This window comes from Drechmeria coniospora, chromosome 02 (genome assembly GCF_001625195.1).
Source record: "Drechmeria coniospora strain ARSEF 6962 chromosome 02, whole genome shotgun sequence".
Lineage (NCBI taxonomy): Eukaryota > Fungi > Ascomycota > Sordariomycetes > Hypocreales > Ophiocordycipitaceae > Drechmeria > Drechmeria coniospora.
The window spans coordinates 8307264-8329234 of record NC_054390.1 but is presented as its reverse complement, the minus strand read 5'-3'; the positions used below and the strand labels follow the sequence as shown (position 1 = coordinate 8329234).

Genomic DNA, 21971 nt, shown 5'->3' with positions numbered 1-21971 from the left:
GGACTATGCGGGGTTACACAGCCTGAGGATGGCGCGTTCATGGTCATCTATCCATCCCGACGCGTTTTTGGCTCCAGTTGAAGCCTTCGAAGCAGGCAAGACACACTATACCGCCAGTGCGTTGCTGGATCTTGATGTTGGACCGTCTCACACAAGCCCAGCACAAGCAGAACCGCGTCCGGCTCATTTTGATGTCTTCGACCGACCATGGCGGTCGACTGTCCGATTTGCAACAAAGCCGTCAGGCCGTCCGACATCAATAGCCACATCGACTCGGGCTGCGTCGACTTCGTCGTCGTCGACAAGGAAGCGACGCCGCCGCAACAATCGCAGCAGAACGGAGCGTCATCGTCGCAGAAGCGTACCGCCTCCAGCTTCTTCTCCACGCCGGCCCCCAAGCGTACCCTCACGGGCGACAAGATCCTGCTGCCGCTCGTCAACGGTGGTGCCGTGACGACGGGCAAGAAGAGGACCTTTGAAGAGGGGCCCGGTGCGGACGAGTCGGAGAAGCGATACGGGCCGGCCGCCGAGGGCGAGGCCGAGGCGGATGGCGATGGCAAGGTGGTCAAGAGGACGAAAACGCTGCGGGCGGCACCGTTGGCCGAGAGGATGAGACCAAAGACGCTCGATGACGTCTGCGGCCAGGAGCTCGTCGGGGCCAACGGCGTCCTGCGGGCGCTCATCGACTCGAACCAGGTGCCCTCCATGATCCTCTGGGGCGCTTCCGGCACGGGAAAGACGACCATCGCGCGCTGCATCGCCCAGGTGGCCGGCAGTCGCTTCGTCGAGCTCAACGCGACGAGCACGGGCGTGGCCGAGTGCAAGAAGCTCTTCCACGAGGCCGCCAACGACCTCGCCCTCACCGGCCGCAAGACCATCATCTTCTGCGACGAGATACACCGCTTCAACAAGGCGCAGCAGGACGTCTTCCTGAAACCCGTCGAGGCCGGCTGCGTGACCCTCATCGGCGCCACGACGGAGAACCCGTCCTTCAAGGTGGCCAACGCCCTGCTCTCGCGCTGCCGCACCTTTACCCTCCAGCCGCTGTCGACCGAGGACGTGGTCGAGATCCTGCGACGCGCACGCCGCGCCGAGGAGACCCTCCACCCTCCCACGCCCCTCCTCGACGACGAGATGATGGCCTATCTCGCCCGCTTCAGCGACGGCGACGCCCGGACGGCCCTCAACCTCCTCGAGCTCGCCCTCTCCCTGGCGGCGCGCGAGGGCATCACCAAGGAAGACATCAAGTCGTCTCTCACGAAAACGCTCGTCTACGACCGCGGCGGCGACCAGCACTACGACTCCATCTCGGCCTTTCACAAGTCCGTCCGCGGCGGCGACGCGGATGCCGCCCTCTACTACCTCGCCCGCATGCTTCAATCGGGCGAGGATCCCCTCTTCGTCGCCCGTCGCATGGTCGTCATCGCCTCGGAGGACGTCGGTCTCGCCGACAACACCCTCCTCCCCCTCGCCACCGCCGCCTACACGGCCACCCAGCAGATTGGCATGCCCGAAGCCCGCATCCCCCTCGCCCACTGCGCCGTCGCCCTCTGCCTCGCGCCCAAAAGCACGCGCGCCTACCGCGCCCTCAACAACGCCTACGCCTCCCTCCGCGAACCAGGCGTCGCCAGCCTACCCGTTCCCCTGCACCTACGCAACGCTCCCACCCGTCTCATGCGCGACCTCGGCTGCGGCGCTCAGTACAAGTACCCCCCCAACTACCGTGATGGCCAGGTCCGTCAGACATACCTGCCCGACGCCCTTCTCGGCCGGCACTTCCTCGAGGATCGCGACTTGGGCACGGAGATTGATCCGGATCTTGTCATGGAAAACGCGGGCCAAACTGCCTGAGCGACGTGGCCGCAACGGCTCGATGGATGAATGATATATCACAAGAGTTTTGCATCTGCATGAGGATATTTGGGAAATCCTCGGTGTTGAAAATAAGATGGCCGCCATCTGGCTTGGGAATTTGCAGCGTGCAATTTTACAGATCCGTACGGAAATGTTTCGTGTCTTCATGACAAGACATATACTGACGGACCGAAAGTCGTCCAACCTCAAAATTCAAAATTGATAATCACCCAACATGGCTTTCGATGAACACTCGCGAGAGTGACAGAAAAGTCTTTCTGGCGATGTGGTATTGTGTATTGTATTGTGTACTGTTTTGTGCACCGTTGACAACACCGCCAGCGGCCGTCTGATGCCATGGATTCGGCATCGGACTCCCCGATTCAGTCCTGGTTCTAGCATACCAAAAAAACGACGGCTCAGTCACCGCCGGTGAGATCTATCAGAGCCACGTCGCTGTATCTTGCCACGCCGGCTCGTACGCCACGAGTCATCCTCGCATCCCGTTCTGCTTCGTCCACTTCCACTTCCGTGAAGAACCCGTCGGCCGACACATGCGGCACGAGGAGTTTCTTCTTCCGGCACGGGCTGTGTGCCGCGCTCGTGGTAGGGCTCCGAGAGTCACCTTGGGACCGCCGCTTGCCAGGCGAACCCGGGCCTTCGGAGAGGGTTTCGCCATCTACGGCGGTAATGTCCACTACGTCGCATTCATCGTCCCCTCGGCGTCCTGGAGGCTTGGCCCTCGTCGGCGGAGAAATCGGTTGGCTCCTAGGCTCAAGGGGTCGAGGACTCTGGGTCGCAAACATGTCCATGGACAGTTGCTTGAACCTCGATTCTTGCGGTTTCTTGGCCGCTTCAGCCTTCTTGGTCGCTGCTGCACGTTGCTTGCGAGTATGGCTTGCTTTCGACTTGGGAGACTCTCTGCTCAAGGGGTGAACCGGATGAAGCGGACTAGATTGATCATCCCTGCCCTTGGTCGCAGGACGGAGCCGGGACTGAGCAGTCGGGGATGCGGACATGGGAGGGAGAGGCGAAGGTGGCGCTGCGACGGGACTAGACGAGATGAGAATCGCCTCTGGCTGAGCTGCGGGCCCTCGTTGCCTAGGCGTTCTCGGTGAGCTCCCGGTGGTCCAACTGGTCGTAGGTCTTTCGGGACTGGACGCCAAGGGCGAGGATGGCTTACTCATTTGCCTCGACGGGATCGGTCGGGGTATGCGGAGTATATTGGATTTCGGGGGCTGAGAACGGTTCGCGCCGGCGCTTTCTCCCAGGTCCTTGCCAACCCCCTTGTCTGCCGTGGATTGGAGCTTGGTAGTCCGAACGAAGCCGTCAAGAGTTCCGGCAGCAGGCACGCTGACTGCTTTTCTCGACCGCCCTCCGCTGGCCTTTTTCGTCGGCGACCTTCGGCTGACCTTGGCTGCCTCCGATTCCTCCCAGGTTTTGACGGCCTCTGATGCGTACTGCCTTACAACATCCTCGAGTACCCAGGCGAGCTCTGGCTTTGCAACGTCGAATACCTTGCCGGATATCGTCTTGGCTTCTTCGGCAGGATCCATGGCGTTGGAGCCAGCCTCGAATTCATTGTCGCTGTTTAACGCTAGCCCATCGCGTCCGTAGCTGACATCCTCGTCCACTTCTCGCGACAGGTCGATCGGGACGACGTCCTGTGGAATGTAGGAAACACGCAGCTCCGAGGTGCCTTGTGTCGTAATGTGCTGCCGTCGGCCCGAAATTCGCTGTATGAGGTGTAGGCCCTCCTCCTGCCCCTGGAGCAGCTTCTGCACGAGCAGGGCGTGGCCGAGGACTCGAATGAACTTGATGGCACCTATCCGAAAGTCCCAGTCGAAGGTTTCTCTTGTGAACTCACGCAAGTCTTCGAGCTGTATCTCGCGTTTTCTCTCCAGTTTCTGTCGCACAGCGTCGAGTTTGGCCTGTTGTGATACGGCAGGATGTGTGTAGAAGCGCAGAACCTCGAGGTTGGGAAAGTCTTCGGGTATCGCCAAGGCCTTGTGCTTCGTGCGAAAGTAACCCTTTTCGTTCGTTTTGAGCTCGTGCATCAGCGACTGCCTCCAGGCGTGAAGACCGGCTTCGTCCGATGTCTTCAAGCTGCATACGGACTTGCCGTAGCCCGCTTGGGCAGCTTCGCACGCTACTTTGACGCCGCAGCCGGGGATGCCGTCCGGCAAATAATCGCCACCGCTCATGAGAGCAACGAGTACCATTCCTTCCCGTCCCAGGCCGATGTTGGCAATGGCCGGGTCGTTCACGTCGTACAAGGAGACGTGCGTCGGCGTCTTGGAGGTCGTCCCTTCGGCAGACCAATTTCGGAGCGTTCTTGTGCAGCCAAACATGATGGTGTCGACGTCTTCGCTGAGGACGGCGTCGACGATGCCTTGCTTCTGCAGGAGTGCGCATTCGGCTTCGGCCTCTCCCGGGGCGTCATGGTAGGAAAAGCCAAATAATCGAATCAGTCGCTTCGCCTGTGCCGTGGCAACGCCATCCCCTCTTCCCGATCGTTTGTTCCGCTTCAATGCGGGCTTGTTCGGTCCGTCGAAGACGAATATGGGCGTGATTGAGGTGGCCAATAGTCGAACAAGGCGGTAGAAGAGCGTGCGGATGGCAGGATTGGTGCCGCCTAGCTTTCGTTAGCTCCTGGCATGATGGAACAGCTGACAGACACGAAGGAGGACGAACCTCGTGCGGCTTGCGTCTGGAACTGCCAGATGGCAATGTCAATCGCTAGGCGAAATGGTTTGTGGTCGTTCTTGAGAGCATCAGCCGCGAGCTTGGCGAGAGAGACTCTCTGTCCAGGTCCAAGCTCGCCATAGATTCTACCGTGCGTGTCCTGTCAGCCTGCTGGGAGGGTGACGTTGGTTGAAGTGCGAGGGATGGGCATACCCTTTGATTCCCATGGGAGCTGGGTGCTTCAACGGCTCGGGAGCGCTTTTTGGTGGACGTTGAAGCTTCGAGGCACGACGATGCACATGGCACCGCGTCACTGCGGCGACCGTGACGTTGTTGACATGACCGCAGCGACTGGCGGAAGTACAAATACTAACGTACTTAATTACTTACGGAGTACATGTACTGCACTGTGCAACGAAGTACTTACTCTGTACGGAGTACATGTACAAGTACTGGTATGCTGGCGCTAGTACGATTGAATGCCTGCACATACAGTACTTACGTACTCCGTACTACTGTACTTATATACGCCGTACTCTACCTGTACAGTACAAGCAATTACTTAAGTACCTAGTACTTCCACTTGTCCACTCCCACCCCACTGCCATCACCTAGCGGGTACTCATTGATTGGAGCAACAAGTCCTTCTGTACTCCGTACTCCGCTATTAATTACAGTACTTAAGTAGTATACTCAGCACGTTCAGGTACCTATTGGCGAGGTCGGAGCCTCCACAGCTAGCGGTCGACCATCAGTTTGGAGGGACCTTAGGCTACCAATAAGGTACTTACTTGCACAGTAATACAGTATTAAGTACATGTAGACGTACTCCGTGCTCCTACCAAGGACCAAGGTACAGGTACTATTAGTGCGCTACGAGGCAGCTCGACGTCTTTAATGGAGGTGCAGGCGTCAGTGTGCAGACGCGTCGTCTCTACAACCTCACTTTTTTTTTATCAGCGCTGTACGTCGCACTGCGGTCATGTCTTCCGGTGCCGAGCCGTCGCTCGCCCACAAGAGTGTGGCCGGCATTCGGACGGCACCGACACAGGATCAGTCTCCCGCAACACCCCATGCGCCCTTCCGTGTCACTTCCTCCTCGTACGGTTCGCCCTCGACTCTGCGAGCTGAGGACGACTTTGTGCTTGTAGAGATTGGGTCCCGGTTCGTTCGCGTCGGGTTTGCCGGTGATTCTCTTCCCAAAGCTACGCTGTCGAGTGGCCCTGAACAAGGTCGTCGGGTAGGGGACTTCCGGGCATGGCAACAGAATGGAAGCCAGTCTTCCGTGGCCGAATCAGAGTCCGAGTCCGAGTCCGGTGCATGGGCTCTCGAGCACGAAATTTGGAGTTTCGATTTGCGGCAAGTTGATCTGGGTCTATTCCACGACAGGCTGGAAAGAACACTTCGAGAAGCATTTACAAGGTGCGCCGTCGCTCGCGTCGATTCGATCTTGCACACTCGCAGCGCCTGGTCCTTGCTGACGGCGTCCAACCAGATATTTACTCATCGACTCACGCCCTCGGAAAATGGGACTCGTCCTCGACCCCTCTGTTCCGATTCCCTTGCTATCGGCTGTCCTTGACACCTTGTTCAACAACTTCCACGTGCCCGTCGTTTCCCTCATGTCGTCACCGACCATGTCGGCCGTCGCCGCTGGCGTTCGCTCCGCGCTGGTCATCGACATGGGCTGGGCTGAGACGGTGGTCACGAGCGTCTACGAGTACAAGGAGGTCAAGACGACGCGAAGTGTCAGGGGAGGTCGTGTACTCCACGACGCACTCTACAAGCTGCTGCGTGGCCTCCTCGTCGGCGACGAGGCTCCGGACAAGGAGGCGCAGTCCCATGCAAAGCGGGTCGTGAGCTTTGAAGAGTGCGAAGACATTCTTTGTCGGCTGATGTGGTGCCGATCATCCGCATTCAAGCCATCCCAGCGGCAGTCGTCACAGCTTGACACCGTGCGAGAGCAAGACGAGTCCGAGTCCGAGTCCGAGTCCCCGCACGCCGGTGAGGTGACGGCGGTTCCCTTGCAATCTACGACTCCGGCCACGACGTTGCCTGTGCCGTTTGACAAGCTCGCCGATGTCTGCGACGACTCCTACTTCGTTCCTTCAGCTTCCTTGTGCACCTTTGACGACCACGAGCTCCCTCTGCACCATCTCGTCTACCATCACCTTCTCCATCTGCCCGTCGATGTCAGGGCCGTTTGCATGTCGCGCATCCTCTTCACCGGCGGCTGCTCCGGCATCCTCGGCATCAGGGAGCGGCTCATGGATGAGCTGACGAGCATGGTGGAGCGGAGGGGGTGGGTGCCGGTCTCGGGGAAGGGAGTGGAACAGCTACGTGCGAACCAGAAGCTGAGGAGGGCGGATGCTCACAGGTCCAGCGTTTCCCCCGTCGCACCGTCCGAGGGGAGCAACGAGGACCTCGAGCTTGCACCATCGGAGACCAGCGCGACGGAGTCGTTGGAGGACCTCATCGAGGCCAAGATTGCGCGGAATCGACCTTCGTCGCAGTCGCTGCACGGCCAGCTCCGATGCATCCACTCGCTGGGGCCTTGGGCCGGCGCGAGCCTGCTATGCCAACTGAAGATCCCGGCCATGGCCATGATCGATAGGGAGACGTGGCTGCAGCAGGGGGCCAACGGCGCCGTTCGACCGACCGAAGTCGACACCAAGGCTCAGCAGAGGCAGAGCATGGGCCCGGGCGGCCTGATGAGAGGAGTTGGAGGGCATCATCCCAGCTGGACGCTGGGGGTGTGGGGCGCCCTGTGAGAGGGAACGTTGGGACGAGACGAAACGCATGATGCAAAATGACGATACCATGACGGAGTACGGGATTCTACCTATGCAGCCAGCCTACAGCAAAAACACGGCCCTTTTGCATGGACGCCTCGGAATCACTCGCAGACTCGAATATAAAAAAATGACGCACGAAAAGGAGATGCGGGGGGGGGGGGGGGGGGATGGATGATGAAAGTGAGAAGCCGCCGATGCAAATGCAGTTGGTCGTCGAGCGAAATGCTCGGTTAATTGCATTAACTACGCCCCGGTAGCGTGGTGTAGCTCCAGCTGCGCACCACGACGGAGCATTTCGTTAGCTCCGCTCGGGAACGGACTCGGCAAGCAGAGCTATGAGCTCATCCAAACTCAACTGCAACAACCATGAACAAATCTCAGACGTGCCTGCGCTGCCGGGCCCTGAGGCCGGTGACGAAACCGGTACACGCGACGCGCCGCTTCACCGACGTCAAGCGACCGCCCACGGCGCCGAAACCGGTCGTCGACATCAAACACATCCGCCAGAACCCGGAGCTGTACGAGCTCACCTGCCTTCAGCGAAACTACAAGCGACAGGCCGAGCACCCGGCCAGGATCCTAGCGCTTCACTCGCGATGGCAGGAGCTGCAGCGGCAGGGCAGGTCGCTGCGCGAAAGATCGAACCTGCTGAGGAAGTTTCTGGCGAATCCTGCGACGAGCAGCGGCGACGACGACACCGTCGACCTGAGGGACATGACGCGCGAGCAGGTCCAGGACGAGGCCAGGACCCTCAAGGCTGAGCTCTCGGGTATCGAAAAGGGCGAGGTCGAGGCCGTCGCCGAGATGGAGGCGCTCGCACTCGAAATGCCCAATCTGACGAGCGACGAGACGCCGACGGACGAGGCCAGGGTCCTCAGCTACATCAACCAGCCGCCGAGCTTCGAGGAGTCGCCCGAGAACACCTTCTGGCGCTCGCACGTCCACATCGGATCCGAGCTGGAGATTCTCGACTTTGCAGGTGCCGCGACGGCATCCGGGTGGGGATGGTACTACCTCGTCGGCGAGGCAGCCCAGCTCGAGCAGGCGCTGGTGCAGTACGCGCTGGCCGTCGCCACCAAGCACGGATGGACCCAGGTTTCGCCCCCGGGCATGGTGTACAGCCATATCGGAGCGGCCTGCGGATTTCAGCCGCGCGACCAGAACGGCGAGCAGCAGGTCTACACCATCGCCCAGTCCCCCGCCGACGCCGCCCGCGGCGTGCCCGAGATGTGCCTCGCCGGCACGTCGGAGATTCCTCTCGCCGGCATGAAGGCCAACGCGACCGTCGATGCCGAGGACCTACCCATGAAGCGTGTCGCCGTCTCTCGCTGCTACCGTGCCGAGGCGGGCGCGCGCGGCGCCGACACGAAGGGTCTCTACCGCGTGCACGAGTTCACAAAAGTCGAAATGTTCGCCTGGACCGCCCCGGACGAGGTCGAGGTCGAAGACGTGTACCAGGAGCTGCTCGATATCCAGACCGAGATCCTCTCCTCCCTCGGCCTCTACTGTCGCGTCCTCTCCATGCCGGCGACGGACCTCGGCGCCTCGGCCACGCGCAAGGTCGACATCGAGGCCTTCTTCCCCAGCCGCCAGCAGCACAGCGATGGCTGGGGGGAGGTCACCTCGGCCAGCATCTGCACCGACTACCAGACCCGCCGGCTCTTGACCCGCACCCGCTTCCAGGGCAAGATGGTCTTCCCCTACACCGTCAACGGCACCGCCCTCGCCGTCCCCCGAGTCCTCGCCGCTTTGCTCGAGGGCGGCTGGGATGAGGAGACGGGCACCGTCGCCATTCCGGAGTGTCTGCGGCCGTGGATGGATGGCAAGGAGACCATCGGGAGAAAGCGAGGGGTGAGGGCGACAAAGAGCGAGCCTGAGCAGGCCTGACGTGCCTGCCATCGGCTGCATCGACAGGCGCGTCTCGGCGGGTTATGGGTAATCGAACGTTGTTCACAGCGGCATCCTAGTCACCTCATCCCCTGCCCTTTGCGAGTGACAAAAACCTCATCCCTAGGTGGGAACCCTTCTACCAGGCTACGCGTGTGATGCCCCCTCATCCTCACGCACGATGCGGAGAGCGTAGACGGCCAGAAATCAATAATGATCAACCCTTGCATTCGCAAAAAGGATTCTTGATCTATTTGAAGGTCGGGTGTGAATTTTCAGGGACAGGCGACGCACAGCTCACATCAGCCTTGCTCTCCTCTCCTCCTCTCCCCCGACCCCCAACCTACCCTCCTGTAAACGCCAAACCAAATACGACGCCGCTTTTACGAAGCCAAATGGAAAAGAAAGAAAAAAAGAAAGAGAGCCCACGCAGAGGCAGGCTCGGCAACGCCGAGGAGGGGACCAGCCATCTTTCGACTCGTGACCGTCGCGCCCACCATGGCCCGCCGCGGCGGCTCCGAGGGAATGAGAGCTTCGTTTGCATGCCCTACATGCGGGGAGAGGGGGGGAGGGAGAGCAGCCAGGAGATGCAATGAACCACCAGCAAGAGCCAAATCAAGGGATGGCCGCAGCCTGTACGCGCTCACCGCCTCCTCCTGCTCAGGAAAGCACACGGTGCCCGACTGCGCCGGACTGGAAGTGCCGCGGCGCTCCCGCGAGCCAACGCGTCGCCAGCCTACGACGGAGCGCTGATATGCTGGCCATTCACGTGTCGATGGTGCAAGTGGTCATCGCCGTCGTGGTGGAGCGTGACGCTGTTGAAGTCGATGAAAGGGTCCTCGACGTCGGCTCCAGGCGTCGTCGGTCCGCCTTCGACGGGCGAGCTCTTGAGCTTGGCACCCCCAAGATCCACGCTCTGACTCTCCTTCACATTGCGGAAGTTGACCGTGTCGATGCCCCGGCCGGCATGGGGAACAATCGGGGGCTTCATGTGACGGATGAGGGCCCACTGCGTCGTGCGGAAGAAGGGATGGGCCTTGATGTCGGACGCTCCGGCCCTGGCGCCCAGCCTGCGAGCCTCGTCCTTGATCAAGAGCTTTCGGATGAGCGACTTGCAGAGACTGCGGAGCGAGCCGAGGTCAGCACATGTCGACCGAGGTCAGACGTCCATTGTTCCCATCAGGAGCACTCACTTGGAAATCTGCGGCGCGCCGGTATGGTCCGGGAAGGGAATGTCTTCGCGCAAGATGTTGGCAAAGGTGGCATTCCTGTTCTTGCCCTTGAAGGGCGTGGTGCCGTACAGCATCTCATAGATGAGGATGCCCAGGGTCCACCAATCCACGGCGCTCGTGTGTCCGCTGCCCTTGATCACCTCGGGGGCGATGTACTCCTCGGTGCCGACGAAGGAATTCGTTCGGAAGTTGGCGATGCAGGATCGGGTGTCGACTTGGGGCAGGGCGTCCGTCCTGGCGCCGTTCTTGCCGACAATCATCGTCGGCTTGCCGCCAGGGTCCGACTGCTTGGACAAGTCAAAGTCGGAAAGCATGATGTGGCCAGACTGGTGAAGCAAGATGTCTGCACGCGGCAGGGTCAGCCGGGCGGACGCGGGTCGACGAAGGAGCAATCGGTCTCGGCGGACGACTCACTTTCAGGTTTGAGGTCTCGATAGATGAAGCCCATGAGGTGCAGGTACTCGAGCGCGGCGGTGACCTCGGCGGCGTAGAATCGGGCGTCCTCCTCGGCGATGCACTTGCCGGGACGCGTCTGCAGGGCGCGGAAGAATTCCCCGCCGCTGCAATACTCCATGCAGAGGTAGAGGTGCTCCTCCGACTGGAAGGAGTGGTATAGCGTGACGATGAAGGGGTGGTTGCTCGTCGCCAGAATCTCCTGCTCGGCGAGCGCGCGCTTGATCTTGTTTCGTTTGATCATTTCCTTCTTGCTCAAGACTGGGGCCGGTCAGCTGGCTTCCTCATCGCACAGGTTGGGTGGGCCGGGGGGAAGGGATGGGCCAGGGTTCGTACTCTTCATGGCGTACAGCCGGCTGCTCTTCTTCTCCCTCACCAGGTACACCTTGCCGACGTCGCCCTTGCCGATGAGCTTAATCTTGTCGAAGCTCGAGGGTCCAACCTCGACATTTCGGACCTTGATGGAGTTGGAGCTGTAGGTTCTCCGGAACGCCAAGGCCGTATGGGGAGCGGGGAGGGCGGTCAGGACGTCGTCGGCCGGGGGGGTCGTCGACGGATTCGCCGCGGCGGCGACCCTCTTCTCCACAAGGCCAACGGCGCCCGACTCGGCATTGTGCACGAGGGGGTCCTTGCCGAGCTCGGCCGTCGAAGGGCGGAGGCCATGAGGCCCGGGGCTGCTTCCGCCGGCCTCGCTGTTGAAGAGACCCTGGGCGTTGGGGGCGCTAGCCACTCTCCTCAGCCGTCGGGCCAACTCCTCCTTGGTCTCGCTCGTCGCCTGGTCGCCCGGAGGGCCGTCGGGGTCCGAGACGCTGAACTGAGGCGTGTCGGGCGGGCTCGGGGGCACGGAGCCGTCGTTGTGGTGCCGGAGCCCCGGCTGACCCTGGTGGGCAAAGTAGGGGTTCGCGAGCGCCGTCGGGCTCAGGGCTTCGTCGAGCTGGTTGCCTTCGCTCGCCACCGTGTGGGAACGCAGCCGGCCGACGGTGTTGCTGAAGAACCTCGTGTGGCGGAAAGGCCTCGAGTCGCCGTCGGCCGACGAGGCGGAGGTGAGAGGGCCATTGCTCGAGCCGAAGCCTCTGTCCTTGTCTTTTCCTTTGTCGCCGGCGCCGCTGGGGCCGCTGTTCATGCGGAAGAAGCTGCGGAGGCGGTGACTGACCTGACCGCCCGTCGAGCCGGTTGCACCCTTGGAGGGCATGGTGTCGGAAGGGATGTGAATGCAGGGCAGATCAAGCCGTCGATGCCATGGTCCGTTCACAGCAGCGAGGCGGGAAAGGCTGGGTATGTTGGGATGGCTTTCGAATCCGATGATGGCGGCTGGCTGGCTGGCTGGCTGCCTTGGGTGGGAGGGGGAGATGGATGGATGGATGGATGGAGGAGCATGAGCGAGTGAATCCGGGTACGTAAGCTATTATTGGGTTGCCCGTCGACGACGAGAGCCCAACGGATAACAGGCGGACTGGTGCCGGACTGGCATTGCTGCTAAGTACTAGGTACTTACGGCGCTACATAGTACGTAGTAGCAAGTAGGTACCTCCCTAGGGACTAGCCGCGACCTGGTTAGGTGGGTACTAGCAAGTACTAGGTAGGGGCAAGGCGAGGTACTGGCCCGGTACCACGAGTATCTGTTGATGCAGGTAGGTACCGGCGAGGTACCTATGTGGGCACCATGCTTGTACTTGCATGTACACCTTTGCTTCGTACTACCAGCATGCAGTACATGTACAACTATTAGTTGTATCCCTGGTACGGAGTACTCTCCGTACTGTACTTAAGTAGTTGTACTGTGAAATACAGCGCATGTACAAGGATGTGTTGGGGCCCGGGGGTCTGCTTGTAGGCACTGTACTTACAGGCAGTTGGCCACATACTTGCAGTGTACTAGTATAGTACAGTACAGTACAGTAAGTACATGTACCGCTTTGGCCAGTCGCAACGGCGTCCTGTCGATGGTTTGTCACCACTCCGATGGTGCCTCAGGCAACAAGTCCCTGTCCCTGTCCCTCGCTCATACTGTGCGACAAGCTGGTCGTCAGAGCGGCACCAACGGCGACTGTAAGTACTGTACTCTGTCCTGCTGTACATGCAAGTACAGCACAGTGGGTGTAGGTTGGTACCAGCAGTTACCAGCAAGAGACCTGCGGACTGGCCGAGCACCACATAGTGGCAACACGATGCGGCAGCGAGCACCGTGACAAGAGAGTTGGAATCGAACGAGACACAGTCGACAACGCCATCGGTACCATATCTAAGACCTCGGTGACGGCACAGATGTTAGCAGGCCTAGACTGGCGGGATGAGGCGCATGACACCGTTCATGGGGAAAATTCCAATGTGAATTCTACTTGCGTACGGGCATGGTGTGTCAGCACATGCCAACTTGCTTGTTAGTACGCTGCATTTACAGTGCTGCACTCCGTATTACTAGGAGATGTCAGGTACTAAAACACGGAGTCGAGTAAGTACAGTATGGCACCCTTCTCGTATAGGCACCTTGTGTACATGTGCGGAGCATAAGGTAACTTGTACTGTAAGTACACCTGGTCTTAGTACTGTACAGTACTATACTTACGTGCACGTCGCGGCTACCTCCGTAGGTACCAAGTCGGTACTCCAGCACAAGTCGGAGTGCGGAGTACGAAGTACTTGGTTGTATTTGGATCTGCATCCTTAGTATTACTCCGTACCTAAGTACTTAGGATACCTCGAGTACTACTGTAGGATACAAGTGCATGGATGTCCCCCATGGGCAGTGCTGACATCCAGGTACACTTGACTCTGCCATTACTACTAATTAACTATTAAGTGTTATATTGGCACCTGCCTTGGTGGTAGGTACAGTAGGTACCGTGCTTGTACGGACAAAGGCGGAGTATTACGTACTTGCAGGACTTGCACATGATGCCTGGCGAACGTACGATCCATCGCCAGATGCCGATATGAGTAAGATAAGTACCTAGTAATTACTACCCCGGTACCTACGCAGTACTTATTAGTACATCCCCCCCAAGGGACCTCAATTAAGCATGCACTAGAACCAGCCGCAAGTGCTAGCACTCCGTTAAAATACCACTGCGGCGAATCAACTAGCCGTCCCTACGGCCACGGACAGGCCAGAAGCTGCTAGACCAAGGTACGAGTGCGTCGGACTAGGTACCTACTAATTACAGTACAGAGACAGTTGGCCAAGCCCATTACCGCCCCTGATGCCCCCCTGTCCCTACAGGAGAATCTGGTGGTTGGGAAGGACTTGTGTTGCTGAGCCGGCAAATGCCAGGCACGATATCGACTCGCCTCATGCTACATTCCCATCGAAAACTCCCGACGCTTCGATGCCAGCGCGCGATGAAGCGGCTACGTCCGAGCACGACAGAGGGAGTAAGTAGGGTAGGTGTGCAAGTATTGTACTACCTGTACAACGTATGCCGCATAATGTACGGAGTACCGGCTCAACTACCCCGGACTCGCGAGCCTGCAATGGGTGCACAAACAGTACTATAACTCATTTACGAGTACTCTGTACGGGGAACCGCTACTCGGGCTTGCACGGCCATGGCAATATACAAGTACACCTGAGGAGGAGGGTGTAAGTATAGTGCGAGTGCATGCAAGTGCATGCAAGTAAGTAAAGTAAGTAAAGTAAGTGTGCTCCGTACATGTACTGCAAGTATAGTCAATGTTGATACTTTGATGATACACCATGGAGGAGGAGGAGATACTCGGCAACGTTCGAGAATACTTGTACTTAATTGTGCCGCCACCGTTTCTCCTTCTCCCCACACCGCCGTTCTGCGCCCAGCCACGACTCGTTTGCCGTGCTGGCCGGTTTCAATGCGACGGCAACCCCTGTCGTCAAGCGAGCATAGCGGAGTGACGTGCCACCAACAGCCTGGAATGATCCCATGGCCCCGGCTGCAGGTGCTCTGCTCCGTGATCTTGGCGACCGTGCTAATTACAAGCAAGTCTACAGTAGTTGTAAGTACTGTACATGTACAGTGCAAGTATTGATACGGAGCACGGAGTACAGCACTACTTAGGTGCTTGTCCACTACTATTGATGAGCAACTTGGACGCCCGATGGAGCGTCGCCTTGGCGCTGCCGCACTGCACGCCCTTGCACGGCCAAGATCTTGTCTCGGCATTCTACAAGTACATGTGCATTCCACTGCCGTCGTCGTCAGACCTCGCCCGAATCCGAACAAACGGTCGCCAGAGTCATGCCGGCCGAATGGAGGCTGGCACGGTTGCGTCATTGCATGATGCGCAATCGCCCTCCTCGCCGTGGTATCCGGATCGTTCGTGTGCACCATGGCGCAAGCCTGCCGAGGGCCGTCGTGCCGTCGTCCAAGCTCTGTATCGTCCGCCGTCGTAGAGGCGTCCGTTTGTTTGCCTTTCTCCCGTCCAAGGCGGGCATCAATCCCACGGAGCGGCGGCGTCCTCACCTAGTGTCCGGTTCCCGCCCGCACACGGACACGAGCGTCGTCATGTTTCGTCTTCCGTCTCGTCCGAGGTATCGTCGGGCAGGTTCTTGTCCCTCTGTATCAAGAGATTCTTGAGCTTCCTCCGGTTGTCCCTCCAGGTTGCGTAATCTTCCAGCTCTTGGTCTCGTATCGACGGCGTGACTTGATTTCCGGCTGCGTCCTTGAGATAGTCGGGCACGGCGGTGGCGACGGCCCGAAAAACGTCGCCGCCCCGATTCCTTGGCCCGTCGCCCGTGTGCCAGGCAAAGGGTATCAGGTGTGCCTCCTCCATGTGATGCCGGAACAGCAGGCTGCTGGGAAGCTCCCTGCTCGGTTCCGAAGCGGCGCACTTGCCCCAGCGGCAAGTCTCGCCACGGCCATGGACGGCGTAGACGTGCCGCCGCAGCGTGTCCAGGTTGTGCAGCTCGGCCTTGCACCCGGCCCACTCGCAGAGAAAGTCGACAAAGCTCGGCTCCAGGCGCTGGTATATCAGTTCCGGTGCCGGCGAGGGAGGTCTGTGGGTCCGTCCACGACGCTTCGCGAAGCCCTGGGGCGGTGCCTTGGCCCTGGTCTGGCGTGCCCTGCCATGCGGAGGCGGGGGGCGCTTGCCTCTCATGACGGCGTAGGACATGCCTGGTTTCCAGCCCTTTGGTCTGCCCCGGGAAGAGTTGTTTGGCGCCGCCGTGACGGGCGTCGAGGTCTTCGAGGTCGGGGTCGGGATCGAGGACGAGGCGGACGCCGCCGCCATCCGATCAGACCAGCTGCGGGGGAATTTGGGAAGGGGTACGGGAGTCTCCTTGCGAACCGTCTGCGACAGGTATGCGAGAAGTCCCTCTCGGCTGTCCGACTTGCCCTTGTCCAGCGACGATTTGCGGCTTGGGGATGCCGGCAAAACGACTTCGATCCGCGAGCCCGACGCTTGGGGGGGTAGCGCTGTTCTGCGTCTCGCGTCGTTCCCGAAGCGAGATTCTGGCATGTTGGCGAAGAGTTCATCTTCCTCGAGACTTCCAGGGATGGCCCGTCGGTCCTTCCACGATTTTTGCTCTTGGGGCAGCTGACGAGAGCTGAAGTAATTTCGAATGTCGGGCAAAACCATGCCAGACTTGGCCGGTTGCGCCATCGTGGTATTGAAAGGGCAAATGCAGCCGTCAAGAGCCAGATGTTCGGACTTTGCTCCTGGGAAAGTAAAGGACGGCCAAGTGTTGGTACGGAGAGCCCTGGGTGGCCTCGGTACACGTGTGTTGGATGGACGGATGGATGGATGCGCTGGGGCGCCGCAGACGCCAGGTCATACGTGCGAGGTGAAAATGAAGTGAAGTGAAGCATGCTGATAACAACACTACAATATGTGTTGCCCATCTTGCCTACGGCGCACTATACTTAAGTAAGTACTTCCGGAGTATTACTCCGAACACCTACAGTACTTCAAACCACTATAGTACGAGAACAGGGTCGAAACGAATTACGTAAGCGCGACTCTTGGTGCAGTTACTGCGGACGTAAGTAAGCACAAGTACGAAGTAATTGATGTGCTTGCTGTACGGAGTAGTTGTAATAAAGTTGGTTATAATACTGTGCAGAATACAGAGTACAAATGCTTGGTGCTCTACACCTACTTGTTGTACATGCACTTGCATGTAGGTGTGCAGTGCTCTGTACTGTACTTACTGCATGATTCATAGTGACATATCGATACAGGATTCCAGCAGCAAACGCCAACCTAGCACAAATGGCACAATCGCGTATACCTACATAGAACATCAAGGCTCCTCTGGTACCCTTTGGCTTTGGCAGCGTTAAACCTCCGTCTCCACGTCTGGCTGCCGTCCGTCGAGGGTTCCCATTCTCTTGATCCTTCTGACGGCAAACTTGGCCTCGTCCACGGCAAACTGCGCGTTCCGCATCGGCCGCCACTGCATCAGACCCCGGTGCTTTCGGTGCAGATCCTGGCGACGCGTCTGGTAATCCTTGTACCCTTTGTATGGATTCTTACCGCTGCTGCCGCTCTTCTCCGTGTACGCGACGCCTCGTCCTTTGGTGGCTGCGGACCGACCAACAGATTCGCTATGCTCGGTGCCGTGGATGTCGAGATTAGCGGCGTCGTCGTCGTCGTCGTCGTCGTCGTCGTCGTCGTCGTCGTAGTCATCGTCGGTTACATCGCCATCCACGGCATCATATCCTTCGTCGTCATCGTGCTCTTCGTCATTCCGTCCCTGCGAGACGCTGGCGGCGAGATTCCGAGGATCCTTGCCAAAGGCTTCGCTCCAGTCTGTTCCATCCCTGGACAGCCACTTGTGTTTTTCTCTCTCGTCTGCTTGTGCGACAACATCTCCATCGTTGGCCAAGGACTCCTCGTGTAGCTTCTGGACCAGCGGTGGCACCTCCGACGTGACTACCTGTTCGCGCACGCCTTCGGCGTAGCATGCCTCCCAAGCCTCGATGGTTTCGCGCGAGTCGTTGTCGCTCACGAAGCGAATGTGATCCGAGTCCGTGCCGGCGGAGAAGCGTCCGCGGAATCTGACTCGGCCAACTTCTTCCACCATCAAGTCCGGGATCCCCTTGTAGTTTTCCTGCGTGATGTAGTTTTGCGACAATCGCACCCCGTTGTTGCACTTGAATATCGACAAATCAAACTCCTTCTGCTCCCCATCCGTGAGCTCGAGGAGCCAGAGCGCACTGTACGCATCGGCACCCCGACGGCCTGTGTGGAACTCGATGAAGATGGGCGACCTGTACCTGTGACGAACGGGCATGCGCATCTTGCCACGGCCGCCCACGCCTTGCATCTGGATCGTCATCCCATCCCCATTGTTGGTTGAGAATTTCTTCTTGACACGAGCCGAGGAGCCTCCCGTACGCAGCAGGAGCTTCACATGATTCGATGGCGCGTAGTTGGTCGTCGTCATGTCGTCGGACAGAAATTCGAACGTGCCAATGTCCCAGCCGAGTTGAGGAGGAGGCAATCGAAGCGCAACGGAGCGGAATAGGAGCGAGATGCGAATCCTACCGAATCCAATGCCGCCCTCGAGGGGGTACCACCGCGTCGACTCGCTGCTCGTCTGGAGCACGTCAGACAGTTTCAGAGGTACCACGCCAATGATGGGATCATGCTGCCTGTTTCGCGAGTCCCGGACTGCGACCGTCACGATGCAGCTCCGCCAGTCGCGGATAAACCTCTCGGTACCGGCATTGAATATTGGCTGAGAGGAGACAACTTTGGTGCGCGTCTTGTAGTGCAGCTCGTCGTTGATGAGAATCGTGCAGTAAGAACTGGGCAGCTTGCGGCTCTGCTCCTCCTTGACCTCGCCAGCCTCCGGCCTCGCCGGCTCGTACTCCTTTCCCTTGCGCTTTCCATCCGACCCTTTGATGTTGGCAAGTTCCAATCCGACAATCTGGCTGACGACGACGGAAAGTATTCCAGACGGCCAGATGGGGTCGGGCGGGGTGTGGACCACGTCATCCTCCTCCTTGCTCTCGATCACGCCCTTTTCGTCTTGAAACTCGGGCACATGCGACGGCGGCTCGGGGCGCTGAATGTCTTGACCATGGGTACGGAGCGACTTTCGGAGCTTTGTTTTGCCGAAGAATCCAACCTCCCAGTGAAGCTCGCCAGGCATGCTGCTCTCGGCTTTGATGCCCTGAAGTTTCGAGACCTGCGGGAACATCTTTCCAGGATTCTGGATGAGCTTCTGCACACTGAGCTCTACCTTGCCGACGACGTCGTCGGCAGATGAACGATCGCTGTCCCATAGTTCCATCGAGAGCTTCTCATCTGCCTTGATAACATCGGGTGTTACCAACAGTCCGCAGCTTTCTTCAAACACCGGGTTGAGGTCGTCCTGGATGACTCGGGTGCAGAACTGAGGCTTTCCAAACTTCGACCAGGATACGGCAATGTACGGGTCAGAGCCGCCTCCCTTGCTACCCCGCTGATCCTGCTTGCTGAGTCCTGTAGCCTTGCGTATGCGGATAAACATGACGCCCAGTGCGAGGGTTTCCTTCTTGATGTCGTCTCCAAGCAGCAACTTGCTCATGTCCAGCGTCAAGCTCTTGGGCGCGACGTACATGGAGGCAGCGGCACGGATGGCCCAGTTGACAAAGTTGGAAATCAAAGGGAGGTTGAGAATGTTCACACCATTTTCAATCATCGGTGTACATCCCGCCTGCACTTTGGGGAGGCCCATGAGAGTGAAGGAGACGGTACGCACGAACGGCGGCTCGGGAGTGAGCTGCATTCGGACCCGGGCAGTGGCGACAAGGCCGATGAGCTCTACCCAGATGGGAAGGGGAATGCCGAAGAGACCCTTGATGCCGAGATAGAACACAAGCTGCATGCCCATGTTCTTGGCCTTGGAGGCAACGTCATCGGCCGAAGGTTTGGCATGGTACGCTAGGGAAACTTCCATGTTGTAATAGGAGCCGGCCGATTCGACCGCTGCCTGCTCGTTGGCATCCATGTTTTTTTCGTTTTCTTTGTGGATTTCGCGCTTGATGTCTTTGACGTGAGAGTCGGGAAGCGCCCTCATGTTGAGGATGCGGATCGGGTTGCTACCCTGGGATATGTCGGCAACGCGAACGTTTTCGATTATGCCAGGGACGGAAGCGGCCATGACATCCTCCAGTCTTGTCTCGTTAACGTTGCGGTCCTACCATGGCGTGGGGGGCATCACTCACGTGTCCGCGACGGCGGAGAACATCTCGGGGTTGACGAGTCTCCAGACGATTCCGATGGCCGTATTCATCCACTCCACCGACTCGGGGATGAGGTTGACGGTGGCCGTCTCGCCACGATCCTGCTCGCTTGACCATTCAACATCTCTCCCTTGACGAATGACGTCCTTGGCCCAGAGAAGGACGCCGGAGGCTACACAGAATGCCAATGGAAGGAGCCCCAAGAGCTGGCCACCGAAGAGATTGCCAACGAGGACGATGGAAGTGAATATTCCAAGCACGAGCAAGTTGGCTTTTTTCTCGAGGGCTGCGAATGCGGGTTCGTAACTGACTGACGGTGTCTTGTAGAACAGAACCGAGGTCTTCTCGGTGCGGATAGGCACGTCGGACGTTGAACCTTCTTGGACTGGATCCGGTGGCGCTGTGATATCCTGCTTGTAGCGATATTCCTCCCCCGACAGGTCAGATGAGACCTTGACTGACGTTGGCTTTCCGAGGCTCTCATTTGGGATGGTCATCTACGACTCGTCAGCGTCCGAGGTGGCAGGCCGGTGGCGGGCACGTACCTGAGGATGATCGACGGCCTCCCTGAAATCCGTTTGGGCATCACAAATCTCTACATCCTTGCCTGTGACTGGATCTCGAACAGTCCGTGCGTCTTTTTTTCTGATCCTTTCTGTGCTATTATGGGCCTTGGCTTCCGCGTACTGCTTGTTGTCGTTTGGAGCGTTGTCAATGGCAGCATCACGCTCCTGCTTCTGCGAGTCGAGCTGCTCCATAAACTGGTGGACATTCGGTACCCGGTTCCGGCCACTATAGTGCTGTCCGGAAGGCACCATATGCTCACTGGTATTCATTATGAGCCGTCTCTGTGCACAAAGCAGGGTTGGGAGGGAAGATGCAGTGCACAATCAGTCTAGGAACTCGTGGGTTGATCCCACCAGCCAAAGAGGGGGGTTCCGCAGCACTCTATGCCTGAGACTTGCGGATCGTGAGAAATGAAAAGAAGACGCATGCTGAACAATTCAAGTCGACATGGACTGCAATAATATATGTACTCCATTGGGTCAAAATTGTGTCATTCCGCAGTTGGCCGAGCTGAAGCTGGGCAAGCTCACGGTTGGATGACGTAGTCATCGTGCTTCGACCGGAGCAGGTTGGCCGTGGTTATCCCGCAGGGAGGGGGGTGTTGCAAGTGACGCGGTTCCATGCCATTGTGTAGCAAGTGTAGCAAGTCTAAGGTAGCGGCTTGGCCCGCTGAAAACCAAACAGTTCCAGTACAGTTCAGTCGATCTCGCATACGACGCCGACAGGTAGCAGCGCCCACCAAATCCGGTTCGAGTACAGAGTAATTGGCCAACTCTGGGTGCTTGGAAAACCTCGACTTGGACCGCCGAGTCATGGGCTAATTTTATTGTGAGCCTTCATTCTTTTCCCAAAGCTGCCTGCGGCTTCGGCACATCAGCATTCAAAGTACTGTACACCGCAAGGTCGGCAGCAGATGTTCATTCACAATGGGTGTTGATCGACATGAAGTGGGTATTTTGGCCACACGGCGTCCAGCCAGGTGTCTCGCATGACTTCAACGACACCGTTTTACTCCGCACTGGTCATTAGATTCAACCACGCACTCCTCGTCATTCGTCATCGAGATGGGAGGACCTCGTTCCTCGATTATCTGCACTGCACGATCCAAAGGCATCATTCCACGCAACGAGCAAAGGGCACCAAGCGGGCAACTGCGCGCTCCCCATCAGCATTCTGGACCCTATACACTGGGAGGTTGATATGATGGACGGACACGATCAGGCTGGGTTCAAGAGACAAAGGGCCTCTGGGGACACAAGAAAGAAACGAAGCCGGGATGTGGTCTGAAGGAGCAGCGGCTTCGCTCCCGCCGAGGGCCCGAAACTTCATGACGAATCTGCAACCGCGCGGAC

At 58.6% G+C, this 21971-nt stretch overlaps 7 protein-coding genes across 7 annotated transcripts; 3 read left to right on the top strand and 4 right to left on the bottom strand.

Annotated features, from left to right (window-relative positions):
• Positions 1–207: 207 nt before the first annotated feature.
• Positions 208–1851, top strand: DCS_05411 (DNA replication ATPase; the record flags this gene model as incomplete). Its single annotated transcript, XM_040802716.1, has 1 exon — positions 208–1851. The coding sequence occupies one exon, from the start codon at positions 208–210 to the stop codon at positions 1849–1851; it is 1644 nt and encodes a 547-aa protein (XP_040657749.1).
• A 422-nt stretch (positions 1852–2273) lies between these two features.
• On the bottom strand, positions 2274–4766 carry DCS_05410 (flap structure-specific endonuclease; the record flags this gene model as incomplete). Its single annotated transcript, XM_040802715.1, has 3 exons — positions 2274–4489; positions 4549–4685; positions 4753–4766. The coding sequence occupies 3 exons, from the start codon at positions 4764–4766 to the stop codon at positions 2274–2276; spliced, it is 2367 nt and encodes a 788-aa protein (XP_040657748.1).
• Positions 4767–5521: 755 nt separating this feature from the next.
• DCS_05409 (actin- protein RO7) lies at positions 5522–7310 on the top strand (the record flags this gene model as incomplete). Its single annotated transcript, XM_040802714.1, has 2 exons — positions 5522–5961; positions 6035–7310. 2 exons carry the CDS (start codon positions 5522–5524, stop codon positions 7308–7310), a joined length of 1716 nt encoding a protein of 571 aa, XP_040657747.1.
• A 390-nt stretch (positions 7311–7700) lies between these two features.
• DCS_05408 (putative mitochondrial serine--tRNA ligase) lies at positions 7701–9221 on the top strand (the record flags this gene model as incomplete). Its single annotated transcript, XM_040802713.1, has 1 exon — positions 7701–9221. One exon carries the CDS (start codon positions 7701–7703, stop codon positions 9219–9221), a length of 1521 nt encoding a protein of 506 aa, XP_040657746.1.
• A 736-nt stretch (positions 9222–9957) lies between these two features.
• DCS_05407 (Serine/threonine-protein kinase domain protein) lies at positions 9958–12098 on the bottom strand (the record flags this gene model as incomplete). The annotated part of the gene is made up of 4 exons (XM_040802712.1): positions 9958–10342; positions 10415–10796; positions 10868–11167; positions 11243–12098. 4 exons carry the CDS (start codon positions 12096–12098, stop codon positions 9958–9960), a joined length of 1923 nt encoding a protein of 640 aa, XP_040657745.1.
• A 3284-nt stretch (positions 12099–15382) lies between these two features.
• On the bottom strand, positions 15383–16480 carry DCS_05406 (C2H2 finger domain-containing protein; the record flags this gene model as incomplete). Its single annotated transcript, XM_040802711.1, has 1 exon — positions 15383–16480. One exon carries the CDS (start codon positions 16478–16480, stop codon positions 15383–15385), a length of 1098 nt encoding a protein of 365 aa, XP_040657744.1.
• Positions 16481–17156: 676 nt separating this feature from the next.
• DCS_05405 (meiotically up-regulated protein) lies at positions 17157–20888 on the bottom strand (the record flags this gene model as incomplete). Its single annotated transcript, XM_040802710.1, has 3 exons — positions 17157–19983; positions 20035–20549; positions 20598–20888. 3 exons carry the CDS (start codon positions 20886–20888, stop codon positions 17157–17159), a joined length of 3633 nt encoding a protein of 1210 aa, XP_040657743.1.
• Between the last annotated feature and the right edge of the window lie 1083 nt (positions 20889–21971).